A 24,830-nucleotide genomic window follows, 5' to 3' on the forward strand; every position below is an offset into this window, starting at 1 on the left:
GGTGTGGGTGAAAAAGGCTGTCATTGTGTTCTGGCCATCACAGAATCCATGTTCTGAACAAATAAACTCCTAGATTTCTGGATTTAGTCAGAAAGTTGTTTGTATTATAGTTTTTGTAAAATTTTGCCTAGACAGTGCAGGACTGAAATGTAGTGTCTTACTGGGGATGGGGTGAGATGGGTTTAAGTATGGTTTGTTTCCAAACAAATAACATTGTGTTTGTAGACAGACAAAGGTTATATAAGTGATAAAGAGGCAGGAGTAGGCGTTCTCTGAATAAGTGAGTAAACCAGTGGAGAATGCTGTCTCTGCCAGCGAAGTCAAAGGGGGGGGGGGGTGTCTATTGAAGCCTAAAACTATTATCCTTTTTTTTAAAGCCTTTTGAAAATTAATGGGAGAGTATAAAAATGTTCCTAAGGGGAAAATAAGGGACATTTCAGAAACATGGAGGATGCAAACAAATTTTTTAGTAAATCAATAGGTCTAAAGAGGCTGTTTTTAGTGAGGTTATTGTTCTATATAAAGGTTATTTTATTTATGCAGCATCTTCTAATATGATTAAACAGACTCTATATTTGTTTGCATTTATGGATTAGGTTTTGTTTGGCTGCTTGCAGAGATTCATTTATGTCTCCTGGTCATATTTTGGTAAGATTTCTTAGGCTAATGAAGTGATTTTGGTCTCTTGGGAGGGATGCTTTTTCAAGTTATGCCAGGCATTGTCCTTTATTTTATATCATTAATTCCTGTGTAATCCATAACTTAGTACTGATCTTAAACAGATGTGAAATCTTTGGAAGGTGTTGATCCTGAAGAGAGAGAGAGACAGAGTGAAAGAAAGAGAGAGAGAGAGAGAGAGAGAGACAGAGACAGAGAGAGACAGAGAGAGAGAGAGAGAGACAGAGAGAGAGAGAGACAGAGAGAGTGAGAGAGAGAGAGAGAGAGAGAGAGAGAGAGAGAGAGAGAGAGAGAGAGAGAGAGAGAGAGAGAGAGAGAGGGAGAGAGAGAGAGAGAGAGAGAGGAGAGAGAGAGAGTGAGAGAGAGAGAGAGAGAGAGAGTGAGAGAGAGAGAGAGAGAGAGAGAGAGAGAGAGAGAGAGAGAGAGAGAGAGAGAGAGAGAGAGAGAGAGAGAGACAGAGAGAGAGAGAGAGAGAGAGTGAGACAGAGAGAGAGAGAGACAGAGAGAGTGAGAGAGAGAGAGAGAGAGAGAGAGAGAGAGAGAGAGAGAGAGAGAGAGAGAGAGAGAGAGTGTGAGAGAGAGAGAGAGAGAGAGAGAGAGAGAGAGAGAGAGAGAGAGAGAGAGAGAGAGAGAGAGAGACAGAGAGAGTGAGACAGAGACAGAGAGAGAGAGAGAGAGAGAGAGAGAGAGAGAGAGAGAGAGAGAGAGAGAGAGAGAGAGAGAGAGGGAGAGAGAGGGGAGAGAAAGAGGGAGAGAGAGAGAGAGAGAGAGGGAGAGAGAGAGAGAGAGAGAGAGAGAGAGAGAGAGAGAGAGAGAGAGAGAGAGAGAGAGAGAGAGAGAGAGAGAGAGAGAGAGAGAGAGAGAGGGGGAGAGAGAGAGGGTTCTGGTTTGGGAGTTTATAAGGGTGCTGGGGTCTGTGTATTGGTGTAAGCTTTCCCAACTGCTATTAATAAGTTAATTTTTTATGAGTTTGTTATCTTGTGATTTGGGGCAAAATTTTATGACTGGGGTTGAGAGTTACAATCAGTAATTCTGAGTGTAAGTGCAGTGGGTCAGGGTCACTAACATTAAGACAAATATTGTTAAACTTGTTATAAAGCGGTATATTAGTAATGTCCAAGAGATTTTTGGGTCTGGTGTGTTAGTTGTAGGGTGAGCTCAAGGGCTGTCAGGAAATCTAAGGCATCCCAGCTTGAAGGGGCTAGCAGACTGATGTTAAAGTTACCATTTAGTATAATGTCATTATGGGCAGGGGACTACTACATGATGTTGGGGATGAGCTGTGTGAGTTTTGTGTAGTTGGACAATGGAAGGCGGTTTAACCTATGATGAGACTTTCTTTTTATTCTGCTGGAGTTGTATTAAAGTCCAGTTTGAGTCATGGTTGTTCTGAGAAGTGTTTTGAACTAGTAGTGTGAGTTTTAGGTAGGGTTTAATGAGACGTGTTCTGCCTCCTACACTGTATTCTGGTCTACAGTTGCACTAAAGAAGTGTAGGCTAAGGTTAAGGGAGTCAGCTATGTCTCTTCACTTTTACTTCCAGAGTCAAGGACAAAAAAAAATAATTAGGGAAAAGGCCGCACATTAGGGGTACTTTTTAAATGCTGGTACTGTTAACTTAAGACTTCTCAAAACAATTGCCTCAATGTTGAGGGATAAAGTAAAAGTCTGAAAAAAAATTAGGAGCATCCCTCCAACATCTGGGTAACTGGGTTCATAGGTTCATAGGTTCATAGGTTCATACTAGGCTATCTGCCCTGGGGCAATTATAAGCCTAGCCCGATTCTGTATGGCTTACGCCACCCCATGATTTGAGTATACTGTGCCCCTTTTAAGGTTTAGTTTACTGTGCCTCTGTCTAATAGTGACACGGGAGTAATCCCTGGGACAAACCTACGATCCCCCATCCACCTATCGAGATTCTTCTTGAAGAGATTCAGTGAGGTGCTCTGCCTCACATGAACTGGAATTCTATTCCAGAGCGAAGGGAGCCTCTGGGTTATGAACCTGTCCCTCCAGCAAGTTCTATTTATTTCTGTGCTGAGGTTCAAGTCCCTCGAGCGTGTGGCTCTAAGGGATTTAGATTTACTGAGGTGGAGCATGTCCATTAATTCTGGATTTGACATAGCTTTGTATGTCAGGCATAGATCGCCTCAAAGTAGGCGGTATGCAACTGAGTAGAGCTGGAGTTTTTTTTAACTGAGCAGCATATGGCATCTGTTTGAGACCCTTGATCCTCTTGGTGAGATACTTTTGGGGTCTTTCTAATTGCTACAGGTGTCGGGTAAGGTACATCCCAAAAGGGGCATTGTATTCTATGATGGGCCTGATGAGGGATGAATCAAGGGCACGATTACCTCTCTTGATCTAGATGTGAAACCCTTCGTGATGAGGTGGGCTATGTAGAAGGTCTTTCTAACCACTTTGGCAATGTGGTTTTCAAAGGAGAGATTGCTATCAACTTGGGTCCCCAGGTCCCTAATAACTTTCTCTGTACTTAATGGGTTTCCGCCTATGTGGTAATTTGTGGGCACATTGTTTTTGCCAAAGGGTATGACTATACATTTTTTGGCATTTAGCTTTAAACCATGGCGCTGGCACCAGTTATCTGTCTCTGTGAGACCTTTTTGAAGGATGTTTGTGTCAGCTGGAGAGTCGATTATGGCGCCCAGTTTGCAGTCATCTGCGAACTTGGTGAGCCATAGTCCTCCCACGTTTGCCTGTACCTCGGAAAAGTATATACCGAACAAGAGTGGTCCCAGGACAGAACCCTGTGGGATGCCACTTGTGACCGGTTTCGAGTCTGACATGGCTCCAGCAACTCTCACTCTGTGGGTTCTGTCTTTGAGCCAGTTTGCAACCCATCTTGTGACATAGGGGTTTATATTTAAGCTGGATAGCTTATCTATGATGCCCGACTGGGGTATTGTGTCAAATGCCTTTGCAAGGTCCAGATAGGCTGTGTGGACTACCTTCCCTTCATCTATGGCTTTGGTGACTGTTTCGAAGAAGTCAACCAGGTTCAAAAGGCAGGATCTGCCCTTGACAAAGCCGAACTGTAGGATCTAGTGTCTGTAGGTCCCCAATGTCTTTGTTTATGAGCTCCATGATGATCCTCTCCATAGCCTTGCAGACTAAGCTAGTCAGGCTTATGGGGTGATAATTTCCAGGGTCCGTAGAGGCTCCACCTTTGTGGAGTGGGACCACTGTTGCTGTACGCCATTCTGTGGGCACATATCCTGTAGTGAGGCTGAGATTGTATAGCTGTTTTATTTGAGGGATTAGTTCTTCTTGGAGTTCATGTAGGACGCAACCTGGGACGCCATCTGGTCCCATGGAAGCAGTGTTTTTTGCTTTGGAGAGGGCAGCCTTCACCTGAGCATCAGAGATGTTTGGGAGGCAGCCCTCTGCCGGGATAGATACTTGCTCTTTTGGGGTGGAGAAGTTTGCACTGAACCTGTCTGCCAGGATATTGGCGATGTCTGTGGGTTCAGTGTATTTTTTGTCGCTTAGAATCAACTCAGAACAAGTCTGGGAGTTGCATTCCAGGTTCCTAACATAACTGAAAAAAGCCTTATGATTGTCTTTGGTGTCCTGTGCAATTTTTCTCTCGAAGCTGGCCTTGGAGGATTTTATGAGGGATCGTAATTTTTTGCTAGTACTGATCAGAGATGCCTTCCCAATTAGGGATTTTGCTCTATCATGTAGTAGCTTCCTCCTTCTGTTGTACAGTTTATTTATGGCAGGGGTCCACCAGATTGGACGCCTGCCTTTGGATGATTGGGTCTTGGTTTTGTTTGGGATAGCATGATCCATGCATTCCTGGAGATGTCTGTAGAATGCATTTATATAGGATTCTGCAGTTTGGGCCGTAGTTTCCACTGGCCCTGGGGCCTTGAAGGATTCCACTTCGGTTTTGAGAAGTGAGAAGTTTGCTTTTGAGAAGTTTTTCACTGTGGTTTTCTGGGCTGGGTGGGGTCGGATGTGGACATCCAGTGAAATTAATTTATGGTCTGATCTTACCAATAAGGGATATACTTCTGGTGTGGAGCATAGAGTCCCCATGTTGGTAATGATCAGGTCTAGTATGTTGTCCCCTCTTGTGGGAGTGGTGACTAGTTGTTCCATAGCATTTGAGTTTATAATTTCCAGGAACCTTTAGGCTAAGGTGCTGGGGCTTGAGTAGTGCTCCCAGTCAATGTTTGGGTAGTTGAAGTCGCCCAATATAATGGTGTTCGGAGAGATCTTCATGTTCTCCAATGTTCTCAGGAAAGCCGAGTGGGATTCCTGACTTTGAGAGGGTGGTCTGTAGGATGCTATAAACTGAAAAGCAGTCTTGCCCACTGTTAGTTGCAAATGGATGGTCTCCGATACTTTGTGCAATGCCACTAACCTGGAGGTGTGGATATCCTTGATAAATATGGAAACTCCTCCTCCTTTTGTGGTTCGGTCCGGGTTTTGGGGCCGAAAAGCATGATTATGAGGTATAGCCTGGTAGTGCTGGGGTGCTCTCTGGAGCCTTGAACCAGGTTTCTGTCACTGCACAGATATCGATGTTCTCCATACTGAGGAGAGCTTCGAAAAGTGCATCTTGAGGTTAAGACTTCTGGCGTTAAGCAGCATTACCCTTAGTTTCTTGTTCCTTGTGCTGTCTATGGGGGTGAGTTTGTCTTTTGAGCCTTGCCTAAAAAAGGCACTATGGGGGTGGCAAGAGCCTTTGCCAATATCCGAAAGCTCAGTGGTGACAGGTGCAAGCCGTCCCTAGCGAAGCAATGTGGCTTGTCGAGCATGTCATCCCAGGCTGACAGACACTGGATCCCCTTTGAATGACACCAAAATTTTAGCCAATTGTTAAAATCGATCATTTTGTCTTTGTACTGTGGCATCATTCTAGGTGAGGGTAAGATGCTGCTCAAGGTCAGGGTCATACCAGCCTGGGCTACATGATCAGAGAGCTCCTCTATGTCTCTTTTCATGTAGTCCAGGGAGGTACGTCTCAGGTCATTCACACCAGCATGTACAATGACTGAGTCATATTTGTATTTGCTTTTGAGTGACCTGAGTGCTTGCGTTATGTGGTGGATCCTAGCACCCGACAGGCAGCTCACCGTGACCTTCTCTTTATTCAGCCTGGTGAGTGGGACATCAGTGTGTCTGACAATAGAGTCACCTATTACAAGAGTATCAGGTGTGTTATTCAGCCTTAAGGGCTGTGGCTGCTTGGCACACTGACTTTGTGGGCTATGTGTTGTGCGTGTTTTGTTTTGAGGTAGCGTTTGCTTGGATGTCTGCTTTGGAGGTCTCTGTTGCTTAGGTAGATTTTATTTAGAGCCTCCGAGTATGTTTTTGTGTATTTATGTGTTTGGTTCGCTGATGTGGTGGGACTATGTGATACTGGAATTGTGTTGCGTGAGGTTACCTTCTCCTCCTGACTGGTTACACCAGTTTTGAGATGAGAGAGCTCAGACTCCAGTTTGGCTAAATAGTTGCATCTCTCACATATATTTGAACCTGTTTGGAGGAGGAGAGGGTTGTCCGTGTACATGAGACAGTTGTAACATTGTCTCAAAATTCCCAGATTCACCAGCTGGACTGGAGAGGAAACCATTGACTGATCTTTGGACATGCTAGAGTAATATATGGAAACTGAATTTAAGACGGACCAATAGAGGACAGGATAATCGTAGAGAGTATAAGAGTAAGTAGTGCTTATGGTTTAATAATGCTAACTTGTAGGATTACTTAACTGGACCAGTGAAGGGCCTTAGAATGAGAATATGGTGTTTAAATTGAGAGATAGAGCAGTTCTAAGGGAAAAAGTGAAGAGCAGATTTTGTGGAGCCAGGAATAGTTTAAACCCAATTAGGTGGCGCTGCCCGCTGTTGCGCTATGCACAAAAATGCGCAAAACCCCGCAAAAGAGGGTTTTAAGAGAGGAAGATGAAGGAGTTTGGAATTGACCCAAAATGGCCAATAAAACTACAGTTTCAAGTCAGTAACCACTCCCACAGGGGCAGGCAGGCTGCTCAATGTTTTTCACTGCCACTGATCAACAGAGAGACTTCCCTTTAGCCCAAGCAAAAAATGGCCTCCAAGAAACTTACAAACAGTTCAAGAACAGCAAGCCTGTAACTGAACTTTTTTAAATCTCAGAAAAGTGGGAAAAAACAAGATTTTTTTGTTTTTTCAGAGATAGCAGAGGTTCACAAGTATCAACAAGTTATAACAGTGCAGTAAATGACCCCACAAAAGAGTGCTAGGCCAAAGACAGATAAAATGCAAGTTTTGAGAAAAACGATTTTAAAAATAAGTGCAAACAGGAAATTCAGTAAACAGCTCTAGGTTGTGCTCTAAATACTGTTACTAATGCAGAAATCAAGTTTAACAAGCCAGAAAATTCTCAAAATAGGAGGCTATGCAGAAAAACTTAGCAAATAAACAGAGGAAAAATACTTAAAATCTCAAAAGTGGCTCCTTTCTTCTCTCAGCATTTTCTCCTCTTAGTGGGTGCTTCACCAAGAGCCAACAAGCCTGAAAAGATGCCAAAACCAGGAGGCAACCAGGTTTTAAGAGAGGAAGATGAAGGAGTTTGGAATTGACCCAAAATGGACAATAAAACTACAGTTTCAAGTCAGTAACCACTCCCACAGGGGCAGGCAGGCTGTTCAATGTTTTTCACTGCCACTGATCAACATCGAGACTTCCCTTTAGCCCAAGAAAAAATGGCCTCCAAGAAACTTACAAACAGTTAAAGAACAGCAAGCCTGTAACTGAACTTTTTTAAATCTCAGAAAAGTGGGAAAAAAGCAAGATTTTTTTTTTTTTTTTTTTTCAGAGATAGCAGAGGTTCACAAGTATCAACAAGTTATAACAGTGCAGTAAATGACCCCACACGAGTGCTAGGCCAAAGACAGATAAAATGCAAGTTTTGAGAAAAAACGATTTAAAAAAATAAGTGCAAACAGGAAATTCAGTAAACAGCTCTAGGTTGTGCTCTAAATACAGTTACTAACGCAGAAATCAAGTTTAACAAGCCAGAAAATGCTCAAAGTAGGTGGCTATGCAGAAAAACTTAGCAAATAAACAGAGGAAAAATACTTAAAATCTCAAAAGTGGCTCCTTTCTTCTCTCAGCATTTTCTCCTCTTGGTGGGTGCTTCACCAACAGCCAACAAGCCTGAAAAGATGCCAAAACCACGAGGCAACCAGGTCTTAAGAGAGGAAGATGAAGTAGTTTGGAATTGACCCAAAATGGCCAATAAAACTACAGTTTCAAGTCAGTAACCACTCCCACAGGGGCAGGCAGGCTGCTCAATGTTTTTCACTGCCACTGATCAACAGAGAGACTTCCCTTTAGCCCAAGCAAAAAATGGCCTCCAAGAAACTTACAAACAGTTCAAGAACAGCAAGCCTGTAACTGAACTTTTTTAAATCTCAGAAAAGTGGGAAAAAAGCAAGATTTGTTTTTTTTTTTGTTTTTTTCAGAGATAGCAGAGGTTCACAAGTATCAACAAGTTATAACAGTGCAGTAATTGACCCCACACAAGAGTGCTAGGCCAAAGACAGATAAAATGCAAGTTTTGAGAAAAAAACGATTTTAAAAAATAAGTGCAAACAGGAAATTCAGTAAACAGCTCTAGGTTGTGCTCTAAATACAGTTACTAACGCAGAAATCAAGTTCAACAAGCCAGAAAATGCATGGGAGGTGTGATCCATGTTTCTGTGATAGCCACAATGTCTGGGATGTGAATTGTTAGGAAGGAGTGGAGTTGCTCTAGTTTGCCTTTAATACTGCTGTTATTAAAAAGGGCTATCATTAGCAAGGAGGGTGTGTGAATGAACATGGGGGGTGGGGGAGTTGAGGGCCAGGGTTTTTCTCAATACAGCTTCTGAGTAACAGGATGCTAGCAATTACTGTAACTTTAATTGGGGAGTTTTAGGAATCTGGAAAAAAGTGCCAGGTGACAGGATTGCATTAGGAATATAAGGAGAGTGGGTACGATTTGATTGAGGGGACATAGATATGTTTTTATTTTCATTTGTCAGAGGGTATTGTACTGAGTGATACTGCTGTTTTATGTTATTTGATTTGGTTATAGCAGGAAGCACTGAGATAGAGATCAAAAGTCATGAAATGCTTGTTTGGTGATTGGAGGCTGGAGAAGAGCAGCGGGATTAGGGAAAGAAGTGTGGTCCTTGTTAACATTATCATTCTTATGAGAGTCATAAATGCCATACTGTTTGTAAGTTAAGTTTAGAGAGTTTGGTGGAAATTAGAATTGCTTTAGGGAGGTTATGCTAATGGGTAGTTAAGGGGGAGTGAAGCTATGCACTTGTTGCTGTGGGAGTGGTGTGCTTACAGAGTTCTGTTGGGGTACATGTATGCAAGTAAGGGAGTTAGGGGCTTTCACAATCGAGAAAGAGACCAAATGAAATGGTGTAACACTTATGAAAGGGTGTTTATCAGACAATAGGGAATAAAAAGAGATCTAAAATATAAAAATAAAAAATGAATAAATTAATGATATCCTAGTGTCAATCGGTATGTCTGCTATAAATATGTTAATCATCAGTGCCCCCAGGACTGATACCTGAAATACTCTATTAATCATCTTTCTCTCTCTCTCTTCTAAGTCACTCACCAAAACCACCTTATTTTACCTGCCTGATAAATAGTTTTGGTCCCCCTAACTGTACTTAGGTTTGCTCCATTTCCCCTGATTTTATCATTTCACATTATTTATCAAGTACTTTCTTAAAGCTAGGAAAATTGTACCCAGTGGTCTCTGTCTAGTCACTTCTGATGTTACTGATCAAAAAACTGTAACAAGAATGACAGACATGGTCTCTCTTCCACAACTCCATGCTGGTGTCCACTCAGTAGTCCAGTTTCTGACATTAATTAAACTATTGTTCTTTTGAGACCATTTTCTATCACCATTACCAGGAGTGATGTGTGAGCCTCACTGGCCTATAGTCAATTGGATCCTAGTTGGCCCATTATAAAACGGGTCCCTATTATATTAGCGAACGCACTGAATTGCGAATGTTGTTTTGTTGAACATCATTACGCGAAATGGCAAAATTCTGAAAGCATTGAACAGGGATTTTTTTTCCTATGGAAAAAAATCACTGGGCCATTTTCGGGACTTTGCCATTTCCTCCACTGTGGTGCAATCTCGGAGTTGGTATATTTAAGTAGGGGGTGTGTGGGGGTGAAGCCTCCCACTTTATTTTGTGCTTGGATTTTTTTTTTTTTTACGGATCAGCGATTTTTTTCTCTGGGGAAAAAAATCGCTGATCCGTGAGTTCGACATTTTGGGTTTTCGGGGATTGTAGGTCGTTTATATAGTGTTCACAATTCAATGCATTCCTTAATATAATATAGACCCTATAAAACAGTCTCACTATTGCTTTCCACCAATTTGAAGGAATTTCTCCTGTCCCTAGAGATGAGCTATATAGTCTCATTAGTAATACATCCAGTACTACAGCCAACTTCTTTAACATCTGAGGTGGTAGTCCAGCTCACCCCAGACACCCAAAAAGCAATAAAAATAAACCTTTAATTATGTCAGAATAAACAATCAATATGTATTTAAAGTTATGCAGTTTGAAGTGGTCAGAATAAGATATGCAACACAAATACATGAGATATTTTCAGTGCTATCCAAGCCAAGACAAGTTGTGATATAATTTTACCAAGTGAGGGCTGTTACTGTCCAAGTATAACATCTCAAATAGCACAGGACAATCTTTCTTAAGTTTAGTCATAACATTCCAAGAGTCCTTTTTTCATTACAGTCAAATTCAAAGACTTTGTGGATATGTACACCTTAGTGTTGTGTAATGCTAACAGTAAATATATTTCTAAACCTGAACAAGGATGAGAATGTAAGGAAGTAAAATGAATCGATAAGCAGTATATTATCGGAGTACAGTAACAAGATGATAGTGGTACATTTCACTAACAAGGACCACATATCACAGTATTTATGATAATAAGGCTGCAAAATGCCACTATTTCTGAACTGCTACTATAGAGCAATGTGTTTTGTAGACATGCTGGTGGTTTCCATGCATGTCATGGTGACCACCAGACATGTGACCAGTATGCTTAAGCATGTGTATGCCTACAATGCCATTGTGCTGTGCTATGAAAATATACTAGTGCTGCAGTACAAATCTACTTTGAGTAACACGTGATCTAGGACATACCTCTCTGTGCATAGGGCTACTAAGATAACCTCATTGAGTGGCCATGGCTACTTAAAATGCTGTAAAATACAAAGCTTCTACATGGTGTACCAGGGAGAACATTTTTTTCAGCAAAAGGACTTGCTGGTGCACAAAGGCATAATGATGGGCCCCTGTAGAAGGTGGATGCCCGGCACTAGATCGCTAAGATGGGCCCCTGTAGAAGGTGGATGCCTGACACTAGATCGCTAAGATGGGCTCCTGTAGAAGGTGGATGCCTGGCACTGGATCACTAAGACAGGCCCCTGTAGAAGGTGGATGCCTGGCACTAGATTGCTAAGATGGGCCCCTGTAGAAGGTGGATGCCTGACACTAGATCGCTAAGACAGTAAGTGATGCTGCTGGCATCACCGTTTCTGGTAAGCAATGACAGCTTCACTGCAGTGACCTGAAATGCCACCAACTTGACTGCTTTGAGAGCGGAAAGCAGAGGTTAAGGAGAATCAATTACAGATGTATTTTTTGGCATTTTTAAAACAGGACAACAGGAATTGGTGTTGATAATGGGTAACTTGAATGCATATATTAGAGCAGACAGAACAAAATATGAGTACTGCCTGGATCCACATTGGTGGGGCAACAGGAATTAAGAAGGGGAGGCCATTCTAGACTTCAGTCTGGCAAATGGAATGATAGTAGTCAACACATGGTTCAAAAAGAGAGAAAGTCACAAGACCACATATGACTGTCCAACATGCAACTTAGGTGGACTTCCTCCTAGTAAGTAAAGGGCACTGACATTAAATCAGTGATTGCAAGCTGCAAGCAGTGGTCAGAGAAGGCACTAAGGTCAACAGAGACCAGGCTGAAGACCTAAAAGTTGACTGGAAAGAAAGTACAACAGTTCAAGGAATTACTCATGGCTCTAGCACCCCAAGAAGAGGAGGAAATAGGTGGAATTGAAGAAGAATGGTAGCACCTCAAAAAAGCATGTGTGAGGACTACAGAACAGATATGTGGCCAAGCCATGTATGGAAATAAGGTACCTAAGGAAAGCTGGTGGTGGAATGCAGATTTCCTGGAAGTAATCAAAAGAAAGAAAGAGTGCAGTAAAAAGCGGGAGATAGAAAAGATGGACTAGGCTGGGAAGGAATACTAGTTGGCTAACAAAGAAGCTAAGAAAGGAGTTGCACTAGCAAAGAACAGGGCATCGGAGGCACTGTACCAACTTCTGGAAAGTGGCTCAGTAGGTGGTACAAAGAAACTATATCAGGTTGCAAGACAAAGGCAGAAAGATAAAGAAGATGGTCAGACGCCCTTCATAAGGGATGCCAGCAACAACCTGCTCACCAGACCTCAGGACATAAAGGTAGATGGAAGGAGTACTTCCAGCAGCTTCTGAGTAAAGAAACCCCCTCAGAAGTTGTACTGACCTAGATGCAGCCTACAATGAGAGAAGTAGAGGAGCCCACCCTAGAAAAAATAAGAATAGCACTTATGAAAAGGGACAGCAGCAGGCTCAGATGAGGTCACAGCAGATATGATAAAGATGATGGGTAAAGATAGAGAAAAAATGGCTCCTGAGCGTACTCTCATACCAGTGTGGAGAGAAAGGTATATCCTTGATGACTGGAGAATAAGCATACTCATGCCAGTGCACAAGAACAAAAGGGACACCCACCACAGCGGTATCAAACTCCTGTCACATTGCATGAAAGTTCTGGAGAGGGTAACTAATAAACAGACATGCAGAGTAGTAGAAAGTAAGATGGGAGATGAGCAGTTTGGATTTAGATCAGGATACAGCACAACTGACCTGATGTTTGCAGTGAGACAGATACTTGAGAACAAGCTGGAGATGAGTAAAGAGTCCAACCGGGCATTCCTAGACCTGGAGAAATCATATGATAAGGTCCCAATAAAGCTGACTTGTTCAGTACTGTGGTGGTTTGAAATCCCAGAAACATTGGTAGAATTAGCACAGGCTATGTGCAAGGACCCAGTGACTTAAGTACGAACAGTGTTTAGTCTCACAGAGGGGTTGCCAGTGGGAGTGGGAGTGCACTAGGGTTTAGCTCTGAGCCCACTGGTGATAGACTACATTAGCAAACAGCTTGGAGAGGACAGATCAATAAAGTTGCTGTATGCAGACAATGTTGCATTACAGGCAGACTGAGAAAGAACTTCAGCAAAGGATAGGGGAATAGAATGCAAAACTGAAGGCACATGGGATCAAACTAGGTACAGATAAGACAGTGGTAATGGCAGCCAATTAGGGAAATCAGAAGAAGCTGAGAATCGAGATAGAAAGGAAGAGAGTAGAACAGGTTAACAGCTTCAAAAATCTGGGAAGTGTGGTTGATGAGAAGGGAAGTCTAAATGAAGAAGTCAAAAGCTAGAATAATAGGGGCTGTAGTCAACTGGCATAGAGTGTTAGGTGTAGAGTATAACAGTAGAATGTCAAAGACGTCAAAAAATAAGGTGTACAAAACAGTGGTGCAGCTAGAAAGTACAGTTGTGTACACCTGCCATAAATGTAGATGTTCGAGTGTATTCACTGTTGCAGTCATCACATTTGGTTTATCCCGCCAGGGTAGCCCTTGGCCATCCCGAATACCAGAGGCTTAGTATTTCTGCGTCGGTTGCTGTCGCTTCAGGACTGACATCAGGTCGTCAGTAGTATAAAGTAAGGTGGCCGATGCCATAACATCAGTTTTTCTTGCCCTAACCTGTCAGGAGCACCCAAGTAGGAGCCAGGTTCTGGTGGAAGAACCCCATCAGTAGAAAGTAAATACCAATATGTCCCTTGTAAGGAGAGAGAAGAAGGGGGATGGAGGGAGGGAAACCAGGACTGTAACAGTGAATACACTCGAACATCTACATTTATGGTAAGTGTACACAACTGTACTATGTTCTTTGTGTTTCACTGTTGCAGTCATCACATTTGGGTTGATTCCCAAAGCTGAAGAAATGGGTGGAGGCAGTCAAGGAAATTAGGGTCTGGCTAGGATGCTCTGCAAGACTGCAGAGGCAAACCCTGCCCTGGATTTGGAGAAGAGAGGCAGGTGGCAATGTTTGGTAAAAGTGTGAACAGATGTCCAGGTGGCAGCCTCCAGGATGTGCCTAGTGGGGACTCCTCTGAGGAAAGCTGCAGAGGTGGAGGCTGCTCTGGTGGTGTGAGTCCTGACCCCTTGGGGGGAGGCTTTCCATGTTGTTTGTAGCAGAAATGGATGCAGTGTGCTATCCATTTGGAAATGGTTTGTTTGGAGATGGCTTTGCCTTCTGCCCTGTAGCAAAACTAACCAGCAATTGATCAGACTTTCTGAAGGATTTAGTTCTGTCTAGACAGAATCTGAGCTGTCTGTGCACATCTAGAGAGTGCAGGATCATTTCCCCCTTTTTCTGTGGATTAGGAAAAAAGGTGGGCAAATGAATGGATTGGTTGAGAGCCACAATGGACACCACCTTGGGCATGAAGGATGGGTTAGTTCTGAGGGATACCCTGTCTGCATGGAAGATGATGAAGGGTTCCACAGCCATGAGCGCTTACAGCTCGGAGACTCTTCTGGCTGAAGTGATGGCCAGAAGGAAAGCTGTCTTCCAGGAGAAAAAAATTAGCTCTGCAGAAGAAGCTGGTTTGAAAGGGGACAGGATGAGTTTTTCCAACACAAAGTTAAGGTCCCAAGCTGGGGTTACTGCTCTTCTGGGTGGTCTCAATTTGCTAGCCCCTCTTAGGAACTGTTTAATCAAAGGGTGTGAGAAGAGGGGCTGCTCAGTGGGGAAATGAGCAGAGATAGCAGAGACATGAATTTTTATAGAGGAGAAAGAGTGGCCACTGTGTAGTAGGTCAGCTAAGTAATCCAGGATGAGAGGGAGGGAGGGCTGTGCCATATTGGCTCCCTTAGTCTGGATCCAGGTGCAGAACCTTTTCCATTTGTCAGCATAAGACTTTCTAGCACTAGGGCATCTGGCCTCACGTATAACATCTAGAACCTGTTTACTGAGGTTGGCAGATTGATCCAGGGTTAGGGAATAAGCCAAGCTGCCAAATTGAGTGTCTGCAATTGGGAATGCATGAATTCCCTTTCCCTCTGGGCCAGGAGGTTTGGAATCTGAGGAAGATGCCATGGTGGCAGTGGGGACAGGCTGCACAGCAAGGGGTACCAGTGCTGGTGCAGCCAGTCTGGAGCTATAACAATTGTCCTTGGTTTTTCCTCCTTTATTTTGAGCAGTACCCTGGAGATGAGAGGTAGTGGAGGAAAGGCATAGACCAATAGATTGATCCAGGGGAAGGACAGGGCATCCACTTTCCAAGCCATGCAGTGATGCTCCGTGGTGCAGAATTTTCTGAGCTGATGGTTGGTGTGGGAAGCAAAGAGGTCAACCTTCGGGTTGCCCCATTTCTGAGTTATTAGGGTGAAGGTTCTTCTGTTGAGCTGCCACTCATGTGGGTCCAGACGATTTCTGCTTAACTGGTCTGCCAGAGAGTTGAGAGAACCTGGTAGGAATTGTGCTAACAGGTGCAGTTACATGGCAGAGGCTGTGTGCCAAAGGGTCATGGCTAGCCTGCATAGAGGGTAGGAGTGAGTCCCTCCCTGCTTGTTGATATACCACATCACAGTGGTGTTGTCTGTTTTGATCAGGAGAGCTCCTGGGGAGAGAAGGGGCTTGAAAGCTATCAAGGCGTGCTGGACAGCCATCATCTCTTTTTGGTTGATGTGCAGAGGGATTTGTTATGGGCTCCATTGGCCCTGTATGCACCTGCCGTTCAGGTGTGCACCCCAGGCATAGTCTGATGCATCTGTGGTGAGGGTCTGGGTGGTGGGGGTGGTGAGAAAGGTAGTCCCTTGTTGTGGGAGCATGCTGTTGCCCACCAAAGAAAATCTTTCCTGAGGCAAAGAATTATAGGTATAAGAGTCTCCAGGTCTTGAGAGTGCTGACACCAAAGGTTTTTTAAGTACCATTGAAGTTTCCTCATATGGAATGAGTAGTAAGCAAGATGCCATGAACCCCAGAGCTTGGAGGATCTTCCTTGCAGATAACTGGGGTCTGGTGGCTAGTTGAGAGAAGTAGGCTGTCAGGAAAATTTGTTTTTCTGGTGTAAGGAATGTCATCTGGAATGCTGTGTCCAGGCTTGCTCCCAGGAAGATAATCCTTTGGGTGGGCACCTGTTTGGATTTCTTTTCATTGACTGTGTACCCTAGGGAGGTTAGTAGGGTCTTTATAAAGGCCAGGTGCTTGAGCAGCTTCTCCTGGCTATCTGCCTGAATAAGGCAGTTATCTAAGTATGGTTAAAGCTGGATATTCCTTTGTCTGTAAAAGGCAATGGCCAGAGCCAGACATTTTGTGAAAACTCTGGGAGCAGTCAAAAAGCCAAAAGGAAGCACAGAAAACTAAAAGTGTTGAGATCCTGCCCTGAAACGGAGATATTTCCTGCATGATTCCCTGATAGGAATGTGGAGGTAGGCCTCTTTTAGATCAAGGGTGGCTAGCCAAGCATCCTTGGAGAGCATGGGTAGCAGCTGCTGGAGGGTGAGCATTTTGAATTTTGGGATCACCACGAAGGTGTTTAGAATGGATAGATCGGGGATGGGACACCAGGTGCCCTCTTTTCTGGGCACCAGAAAAAGTCTGGGGTGGAAACCTTGGCCTATTTGTTCTGCAGGAACGTGCTCTACTGCCCTCATAGAAAGCAGGGAAAGGATTTGCTTTTGAGCCTCTGCCCACTGGTTTGGAGGTAGATCTGGGAACCCTTTTGGGGTTGGAAGGGTGTGGAAAGAAAATTTGTATCCCTGAGACACCATGTTGAGAACCCAGTGATCATTGGTAATGGTTACCCAGGTGCTTGGATGAAAGGAGAGTTTTTCTCCTAGGGGTAAGTGAAGATGGGCAGAGGGAGGGGGTGGGGGAGGTGAGTCATTGTGAGTTCTTACCATAAGGGGGTGGCTTAGAACATCCTGATTTTGAAGTGGATGTAGTCCACTGCTTAGATTGCTGCATTTCCTGTGGCTGCTGTCTGGGGGGGGGTCTGGTTCCCCAGTACCTGGGCTGGACTGGCTTAGTGGGAGTAGGAAAGGACCAGTGCTTGGTGGGACAATGCCTGCTGAACCTGGGTAGCTGGACCTGTAAAAAATCCGTAACTGCATAGATTTTGTTTTTTCTTCCATCCTTTTTAAGACCTCTTCTGCCTTAATGCCAAATAAGTTGTCGCTGTGCAAGGGGGCATCCAACAATTTAGATGTGACATGGTCTGACCGGGGCTGTTCTTTAAGCCATGCATGCCTTCTAATGACAGATCCAGTGACTGCTGCCCTGCAAGAAGCTTCTAGGGCATGAAAACCACAGTGCAAGGTGTGTTTAGTTACTTGACTTGCAGAATGCATTAACTCTTGTAACTTCTCTTTGTTTGAGGAGTTCCAGGGTATGTTGCTGAAATTTTAGCTTATGGAACTGACAATTTAGTGCCCTGATACCAAGAGTAGCTGAGGTGTATACTTTTTTACCCCATCTGTCTAGGTGCTCAGGAAATCCCTATCTGAGGGGGTGGGATTCTTAGCAGAGGTTGCTTTAATCCCCTTAGGCCCTTGAGAAATTACCTCAGGGTCAGCAGTAGGATTTTTAAAAAGAAATTTGTATGAGTCAGGGACTCTGCAGTACCTGTCTGGTTTTCTGGGTGCAGGAGGGAGGGTGTCAGGAGTCAAGCTGGATTCCAGGAAAACATCCTCCACAACATCCAGGACTGGGGGGATGGCCAAGGGTCTGTGCTGTGGAAGATCTAAGAATTCCCTGAGTCTCTTTTTAGACTGAGGGTAGTCTTGACTCTCCCATTGGAAATGCTTCTTTAAGGTATGAAGGGTTTCCCCAAAGGAAAAATCCTCTAGGGAAGAGGCTGAAGGGATGGAATCCTCTGCATCAGAATCCTCATAAGTAGAGAGGGGTTGCATGTCTTCATATTCAGATGCATCAGAGTCATCTGACTCTTGTTCAGAGAAAACTAAAGGGGACAGATTTCTTTTCCTTTTTGGGGGGGAAGCTTGGCTTCCCCTGATCAGCATGATAAGGTCTTTCGCCATTTTAAGCATTTGAGACTGAGGCAATGAAGCAGGTGCCTGAGATTGGGTCGTCGGTTTCTTGGGTGTGGTTTGTACCCTGGGCCTAAGAAACTCGGTCGTTTTCGAAAGAACGGTAGTTGTGAAAGAAGATATTGGTTTGTGTCGAGAATCGGTAGTGCGAAGGACTTCCTCAGAAGCCGGTGCCTGCTCAGCGGCTCCAGACCCATCCAAGGTAGAGATGACCGCAGGATCCTTAGTCGAAGAAGAGTTTTGCGGCATACTGAAAGGGTCTCGGTTGCCGCCTGCAAATCCACAGAAGTGGGCATCAAGGGCTGCAAAAGCATCTTACTGAGGACCTGAGAACTGACGACTAGCTTGACAGAACTGTCATTGGTAGGTTTGGACCTGAGCGATCTGTCTCTGTCTTTATCTTTATGTTTTTTGGAAGATCTGCTGTCGGATGGCTTCCCAAAGCCATATTGGAATTCAAGGACTGTAAGCGAAAATATCTATCTACAATAAGGGCCCGATGACGGATAGTTTTGGCATCGAATAAAGCACAGAAGTGACAACGGGGGACATTGTGGTCTGGGCCTAAACAAGTGATACAATAAGAATGAAAGTCTCGGTGTGGTATTTGCTTTCCACAGGCAAGACAATTATTAACTTTTTCTGATATCGGTTAGTGCAAGAAAAAAGGATCCTCAATGAGTTACTTAGCTTTAGAAGACTTCAACTTCAATTCGGTAGACAAAACTCAGGTAGCGGCTGACCGGCACTCGTGTGAACTGCTTCTGCTTCGGACTCCACAGCAGGAAAGACTGATTTAATGGCATCAACTGCCTTACTTTATACTACTGACGACCTGGTGTCAGTCCTGAAGCAACAGCAACCGACGCAGAAATACTAAGTCTCTGGTATTCGGGCCGGCCGAGGGCTACTGTGCCAGGGATATCCCAAATGTGAAGACTGCAACAGTGAAACATGGAGAACATCTACTGTATGGTGCAGAATCCTGGGCAGTAAAGGCAGAGCAGATGAGGAAGCTAGAGGTGATGGAAATGAAGTGCTTGAGAAATGTGGTGGGATACACACTGCGGGACAGATGAAGAAATGAGGACATAACAGCAGAAGCCAAAGTAGCTCCAGTTGCAGAAAAGATCAAAGAGAACAGATTACCATGGTTTGGGCACATGTGCAGAAAAGCAGAAGACAATCTGGTGAAGTAGATCTGGGGCAGACTGGAAGAAGGTAAGAGGAAGTGAGGGCATCCAGCAAAGAAGTTGATGGATTGTGTGAGAGACGATTTGCGATACTTTGCAGTGTATTTTGTTTTTCAAGGAGAGATAAGCAGGAAAGGAATATGTCTGCATGTCACTAAAGGTGTGAGTGAGCATCCAGAAAAGGGGTTGAGTATCCCATCTGTGACAGTCTACCGTACAACTCCAATTGTGTTACTATCATGCATGCATGCGCATGTGTGTGTGAGTGTGTGTGTGTGTGTGTGTGTGTGTGTGTGTGTGTGTGTGTGTGTGTGTTTCTATACATGCAATAATTTTTTTTCCCATTGTACTGTCCCCCTGCATGTTTCACACCATGTAGAAGGCATCCTGAGATATTACTGAGATAATATAGTCTCGAGTTCATAGGTAAATGCTAGGCAATCACTCTATGGATTATTACAAGCCTTGTCACAACCAGAGATCAAAATTAACCAGTATCTAGTATTTGTGAGGTAAAAACCTTTACTATTAAGCCACCCCCCCATTTGACAACTGTTTTAGCTAAACATTTAATTGTTTTGAAGCAAGAAATGTATTCTGGCAATTCACGTTATCAAATGTTGTAATAAATTTGAATTATGTATTAAGTATTAGAAAGAGAGCTTTTAATGAATAGTATTGATTTTTTGGTCAGGGGGCGACCACGGTGGTGCAGCGATTAGCATTGCCGCCTCACAGCAAGAGATTCTTTGGTTTGATTCTCGGCTGGGGTGCTTTCTGTGCGGAGTCTGCATGTCCTCCCTATGGTCGCATGGGTTTCCTCTGGGTGCTCCGGTTTCCTCCCACATCCCAAAGACATGCTGTAGGGGAATTGAACACTCTAAATAGGCCCTAGGTGTGAGTGTGTGCATGTGTGTGCCTTCTGTGGAAAGTTGGGCGCCAGGATGGCAACTCGACACTGTAAAACTCCACTGCCAATCATGAGCGGACAGGTGATCCACTGTGGCGACCCCTAACCGGGAAAAGCCGAAAGAAGAAGAAGAATTGATTTGTTGGTCAGAGTGGATCATATGATCATTTTAAAATAATTATATAAGATGTTTTGCTAAGGTGATTTGTATTCTTTTCATGAATAAAATGGAAAGAAAGTACTTAATTACCTTGCTTCACTCTGAGGTATTTTGCTGTGTTTTGGATTATTTATAAAAAGACACTTCATGCTACTGTTTGTTGGCTACTACTTTAAATGTATACATAAATTGCATGCATGAGATATTAGGTATTATAAGCATAGAATATGTGTTACTACAGTCAAGTAAAAACTATGCTGTGTCTTCCTACAAAATACAAGACATATTTTACTGGTAAGTTCAAAATTTATGTAAGAGAACAAATAGAAGATATGACCAAATAACAAACAGTTTTAACTTTTCTTGTGACACATTTGTATGTTAAATAAATAAATCAATAAAATAAATGTTATGATGGCATTGCTTTGCCTAAATGAAACTGAAATATTATATTCACCTTCATTTTCTGCAGTGTTTGAAGTAAGAGTTTTCACTTCTTCCTTTTTGGCTGAAGACTTATTTTGGACTCCTTGGCAAGATGACTGCTCCACCTTTGAGTCTAGATTCTCCGAAGTCTCCTTTTCTGGGGCTACACAGTCACTGCTGTCTGTTATAAATCGTCCAGATGTCAAAGCAGAGAGAGTGAGTGTTGAAGTTATGTGATATGGAACGGTAACTGAAAACGGGCCTGAGATGTGTACTCCAGCACATTTTTCTGCCCTATTCCGGTTGCCTTTTGGAGATCTCCCCTGTGGACTGGCCATAATAGCCGAGCGGTTTGGTTTAGGAGTGTTTGGTTCAGATTCAGACTTTAACCTTTCATGTGTTTTGCCATCTTTAGAATCCTGGTCGACATCAACAGGTTGTTGGTTCTCTGTGTCACTGCTTTTCTGTAGATCAGATGCCTCATTCTGTTCATCCCCCTTGGACTGTGGGCCAAAGCTTTCATGCCGGTAGGGGGTGGCATTTAAAGAGCGTTTTTTAATCATTCCATCTTGCTCTGTGAAGAAAAAAAAAGAAACTTAAATACCTTTTTCCTCTCCATTTTAAGTAGCTCTCGGCAATAATTATTGTTCTTACAGGTAATGACTATTTTTATGTTACTTTCTCAAGTTGATAACAACAATGCTTAGCAGTGGGATGGTGGATGATTCTGGTAGGTATACAGTGGTTATTTTCTTATTTCAGGATTCAGGCACCACTGCATATTAGCTGCAACCTCTTCATAGTTCATAAACCACTCTGATCATCATACCTGGAATAATTGCCTTTAATACCCAGAATAATTTAGGATGAGTTTCTGACTGAGCCATCAATGCTGATTTAGTCTAAGTTCATTCTATCAAGCCCTTGAGGCCAAACTGACAGCTCATCACAATTGATCTCGAGGTCAGTTGTCATCACTTACTTGCATTATAGGATACAGAAGGAGATGTCCCTTGTATGGTGGTGTGGGAGTAAAGGCAGGCCCATCCTGCATAAAAAAATATTTGACAGATTGTCGGTTTTGTCTGTGAGACTCAGAAGAATGGATTTTGTATAATGAGACAGTATACCTTACCTCACATCCTCAGTGATAAAAGTATGGATGCAAGTTTAGTTTAATAGACATAAACTGAGATAAAGGATAGTGGAGAAGGTCCAGGCTGATATTCACTGGATACTATACACAGAGTTCTGATTTGACAGGGCCAACTGTCTACATGGATTTGGGATTCAGTTGGGGTACTGCTGGAACTGAGAGGGTGTATCATGGGGATTAATTTGATAATCTTTGTTATAATCATATTTTGGATTAATGGGTAGGGGTTGGGAAACCACACCCTCAGAACACCAGGGAAGTTTTACATGCTATTTTGGGACTGAGGTTATAACAAAGGAGATGATCTAAAACCACCATTGAACTTTTAGCTGTCTTGCCAATTGCATCCCTTTCCAGCTTGATCTATCCATATGGTGAACAAAGTCATGACCTTATATTAGTGACTGCCTAACCAGTGAACTACCGCAAGGATTAAGTTCTACGCACTCTCATCTGTTCTCCAATTAACCAACTGATCCAGAGCATCAGATTCAGTTAGATAGAAGATACATAGAAGTGAAATACAACTCAGTGAGCACTACTGTACTTCAGGTCTAAAACAAACTGTAGTGAGGTCACCCAGTACGAGGTCACCTGGTACAAGGTCATCTGATACCCTGATAGTTCCCTATACTTGCAGCCTCTCAACTCAAAGATGAAAAAGAATCTTCTCAAAGTTGAAGAAAAAAAAAAAGCTCTTCAGTTCCGAAACTGTAGCAAGCTGCTTGCTACAAATATATATATATTTTTTTCTGACCCTAGAGTGTTAACCGAGTTATCATTCAACAAACTGTAGAGCTCTTGCTGTGACCACAAATGCAGTATTAGCATTCATTTATGAAGCTGGTACTACACTATCTCACCACCACATCTGCCAATTCCACCCCCTTCCAGCTTGTGTCTATGGCAGCCACTTCATTTGCCCTGCCTTGTTTATGGCTCTGGATCTCAGTATACAAACCAAATCCAGTTAATGCAGAAATAAAGTAAAAGTAAAGTGTAAAGTTAAAAAAAAAGTAAAGTAAAGTAGTAGTATGGTAAAGTGCCAGACCACACAACTAATCTCAAGTACTACGCAACACAACTGATCTTAAGTATTAGAAAACACCCACCTGAAGGAAGAAAAACATCAGCAACAGGGAAATAACAGAGAGACGATTAGTAAGTAAAAAACTCAGGACAAACAGTGGCAAATTTAAGCAGGCAGGGATGGACTCATTCCTTCTCTCATCAGAAACTGTAAACAAACAAAACCAGGCCCAAAAAAGAATACCCAGCCCTAAATCGACAGCAGTCAACCCAAGTCATTCAACTGCCCTGTAGTCAGTTACAGATGAGACAAGGGCAGATAACATCAAAATCCATTTAGGTCCACACTCGGGAAAAACAAGGGCAGCATACAAATAAAATCCAGTTAATACAGCAGGACTCCAATAGCCTTGGAGCATCACATGTTCTATATTTTTGACATGGCAGCACATAATGAGACAGATGGTGTTAGTCCTGTTAGAGTGGAATTATATAGTTAACATTGAAGATATTTATATCTGGAATGGTACATCCGTGGGTGCTAATCATTGGGCATATTTCACATCTTGTTTTAAAGACCCTTCTGAGGGAAGGACAAAATCTTTCTGTATCTCCTGTCATTAGAAAAAACGAATGGCTGTAGTGAGTGTTTACACATATGCTGTATCTCCTGTTGTTAGAACACCTGAATGACTGTAGTGAATGTTTACACCTATGCTGTATCTCCTGCCATTAGAACATCTGAATGACTGTAGTGAGTGTTTACACCTATGCTGTATCTCCTGTCGTTAGAACACCTGAATGACTGTAGTGAGTGCTTACACATATGCTGTATCTCCTGTTATTAGAACACCTGAATGACTGTAGTGAGTTTTTACACATATGCTGTATCTCCTGTCATTAGAACACCTGAATGACTGTAGTGAGTGTTTATACCTATGCTGTATCTGCTGTCATTAGAACACCTGAATGACTGTAGTGAGTGTTTACACCTATGCTGTATCTCCTGTCATTAGAACACCTGAATGACTGTAGTGAGTGTTTACACCTATGCTGTATCTCTTGTTATTAGAACAGCTGAATGACTGTAGTGAGTGTTTACACCTATGCTGTATCTCCTGTCATTAGAACACCTGAATGACTGTAGTGAGTGCTTACACTTATGCTGTATCTCCTGTTGTTAGAATACCTGAATGACTGTAGTGAGTGTTTACACATATGCTGTATCTCCTGTCATTAGAACACCTGAATGACTGTAGTGAGTGTTTACACCTATGCTATATCTCCTGTCATTAGAACACCTGAATGACTGTAGTGAGTGTTTACACCTATGCTGTATCTCCTGTCGTTAGAACACCTGAATGACTGTAGTGAGTGTTTATACCTATGCTGTATCTCCTGTCATTAGAACACCTGAATGACTGTAGTGAGTGCTTACACCTATGCTGTATCTCCTGTTGTTAGAATACCTGAATGACTGTAGTGAGTGTTTACACATATGCTGTATCTCCTGTCATTAGAACACCTGAATGACTGTAGTGAGTGTTTACACCTACGCTGTATCTCCTGTCATTAGAACACCTGAATGACTGTAGTGAGTGGTTACACCTATGCTGTATCTCCTGTCATTAGAACACCTGAATGACTGTAGTGAGTGTTTACACCTATGCTGTATCTCCTGTCGTTAGAACACCTGAATGACTGTAGTGAGTGTTTATACCTATGCTGTATCTCCTGTCGTTAGAACACCTGAATGACTGTAGTGAGTGTTTACACCTATGCTGTATCTCCTGTTGTTAGAACACATGAATAACTGTAGTGAGTGTTTACAGCTATGCTGTATCTCCTGTCATTAGAACACCTGAATGACTGTAGTGAGTGTTTACACATATACTGTATCTCCTGTCATTAGAACACCTGAATGACTGTAGTGAGTGTTTACACATATGCTGTATCTCCTAGATTCAAATAATCCACTGCTTGTCATTTTTAGCTGCCTCTG

General features: G+C 43.0%; 1 protein-coding gene across 2 annotated transcripts in view; it reads right to left on the minus strand.

Annotated features, from left to right (window-relative positions):
- Nucleotides 1-24,830, minus strand: part of ARHGAP30 (Rho GTPase activating protein 30) — a 629,388-nt gene that overhangs the window by 54,478 nt on the left and 550,080 nt on the right. For both annotated transcript variants that reach the window (XM_044059639.1, XM_044059640.1), the window contains exon 10: nt 20,675-21,217. In XM_044059639.1, coding sequence (XP_043915574.1) covers nt 20,675-21,217 — 543 coding nt within the window. The remainder of the gene's footprint in view (nt 1-20,674; nt 21,218-24,830) is intronic.

Source organism: Protopterus annectens, chromosome 17.part0, assembly GCF_019279795.1.
Source record: "Protopterus annectens isolate FY-2018-M chromosome 17.part0, PAN1.0, whole genome shotgun sequence".
NCBI classification, from domain to species: Eukaryota; Metazoa; Chordata; order Ceratodontiformes; family Protopteridae; genus Protopterus; species Protopterus annectens.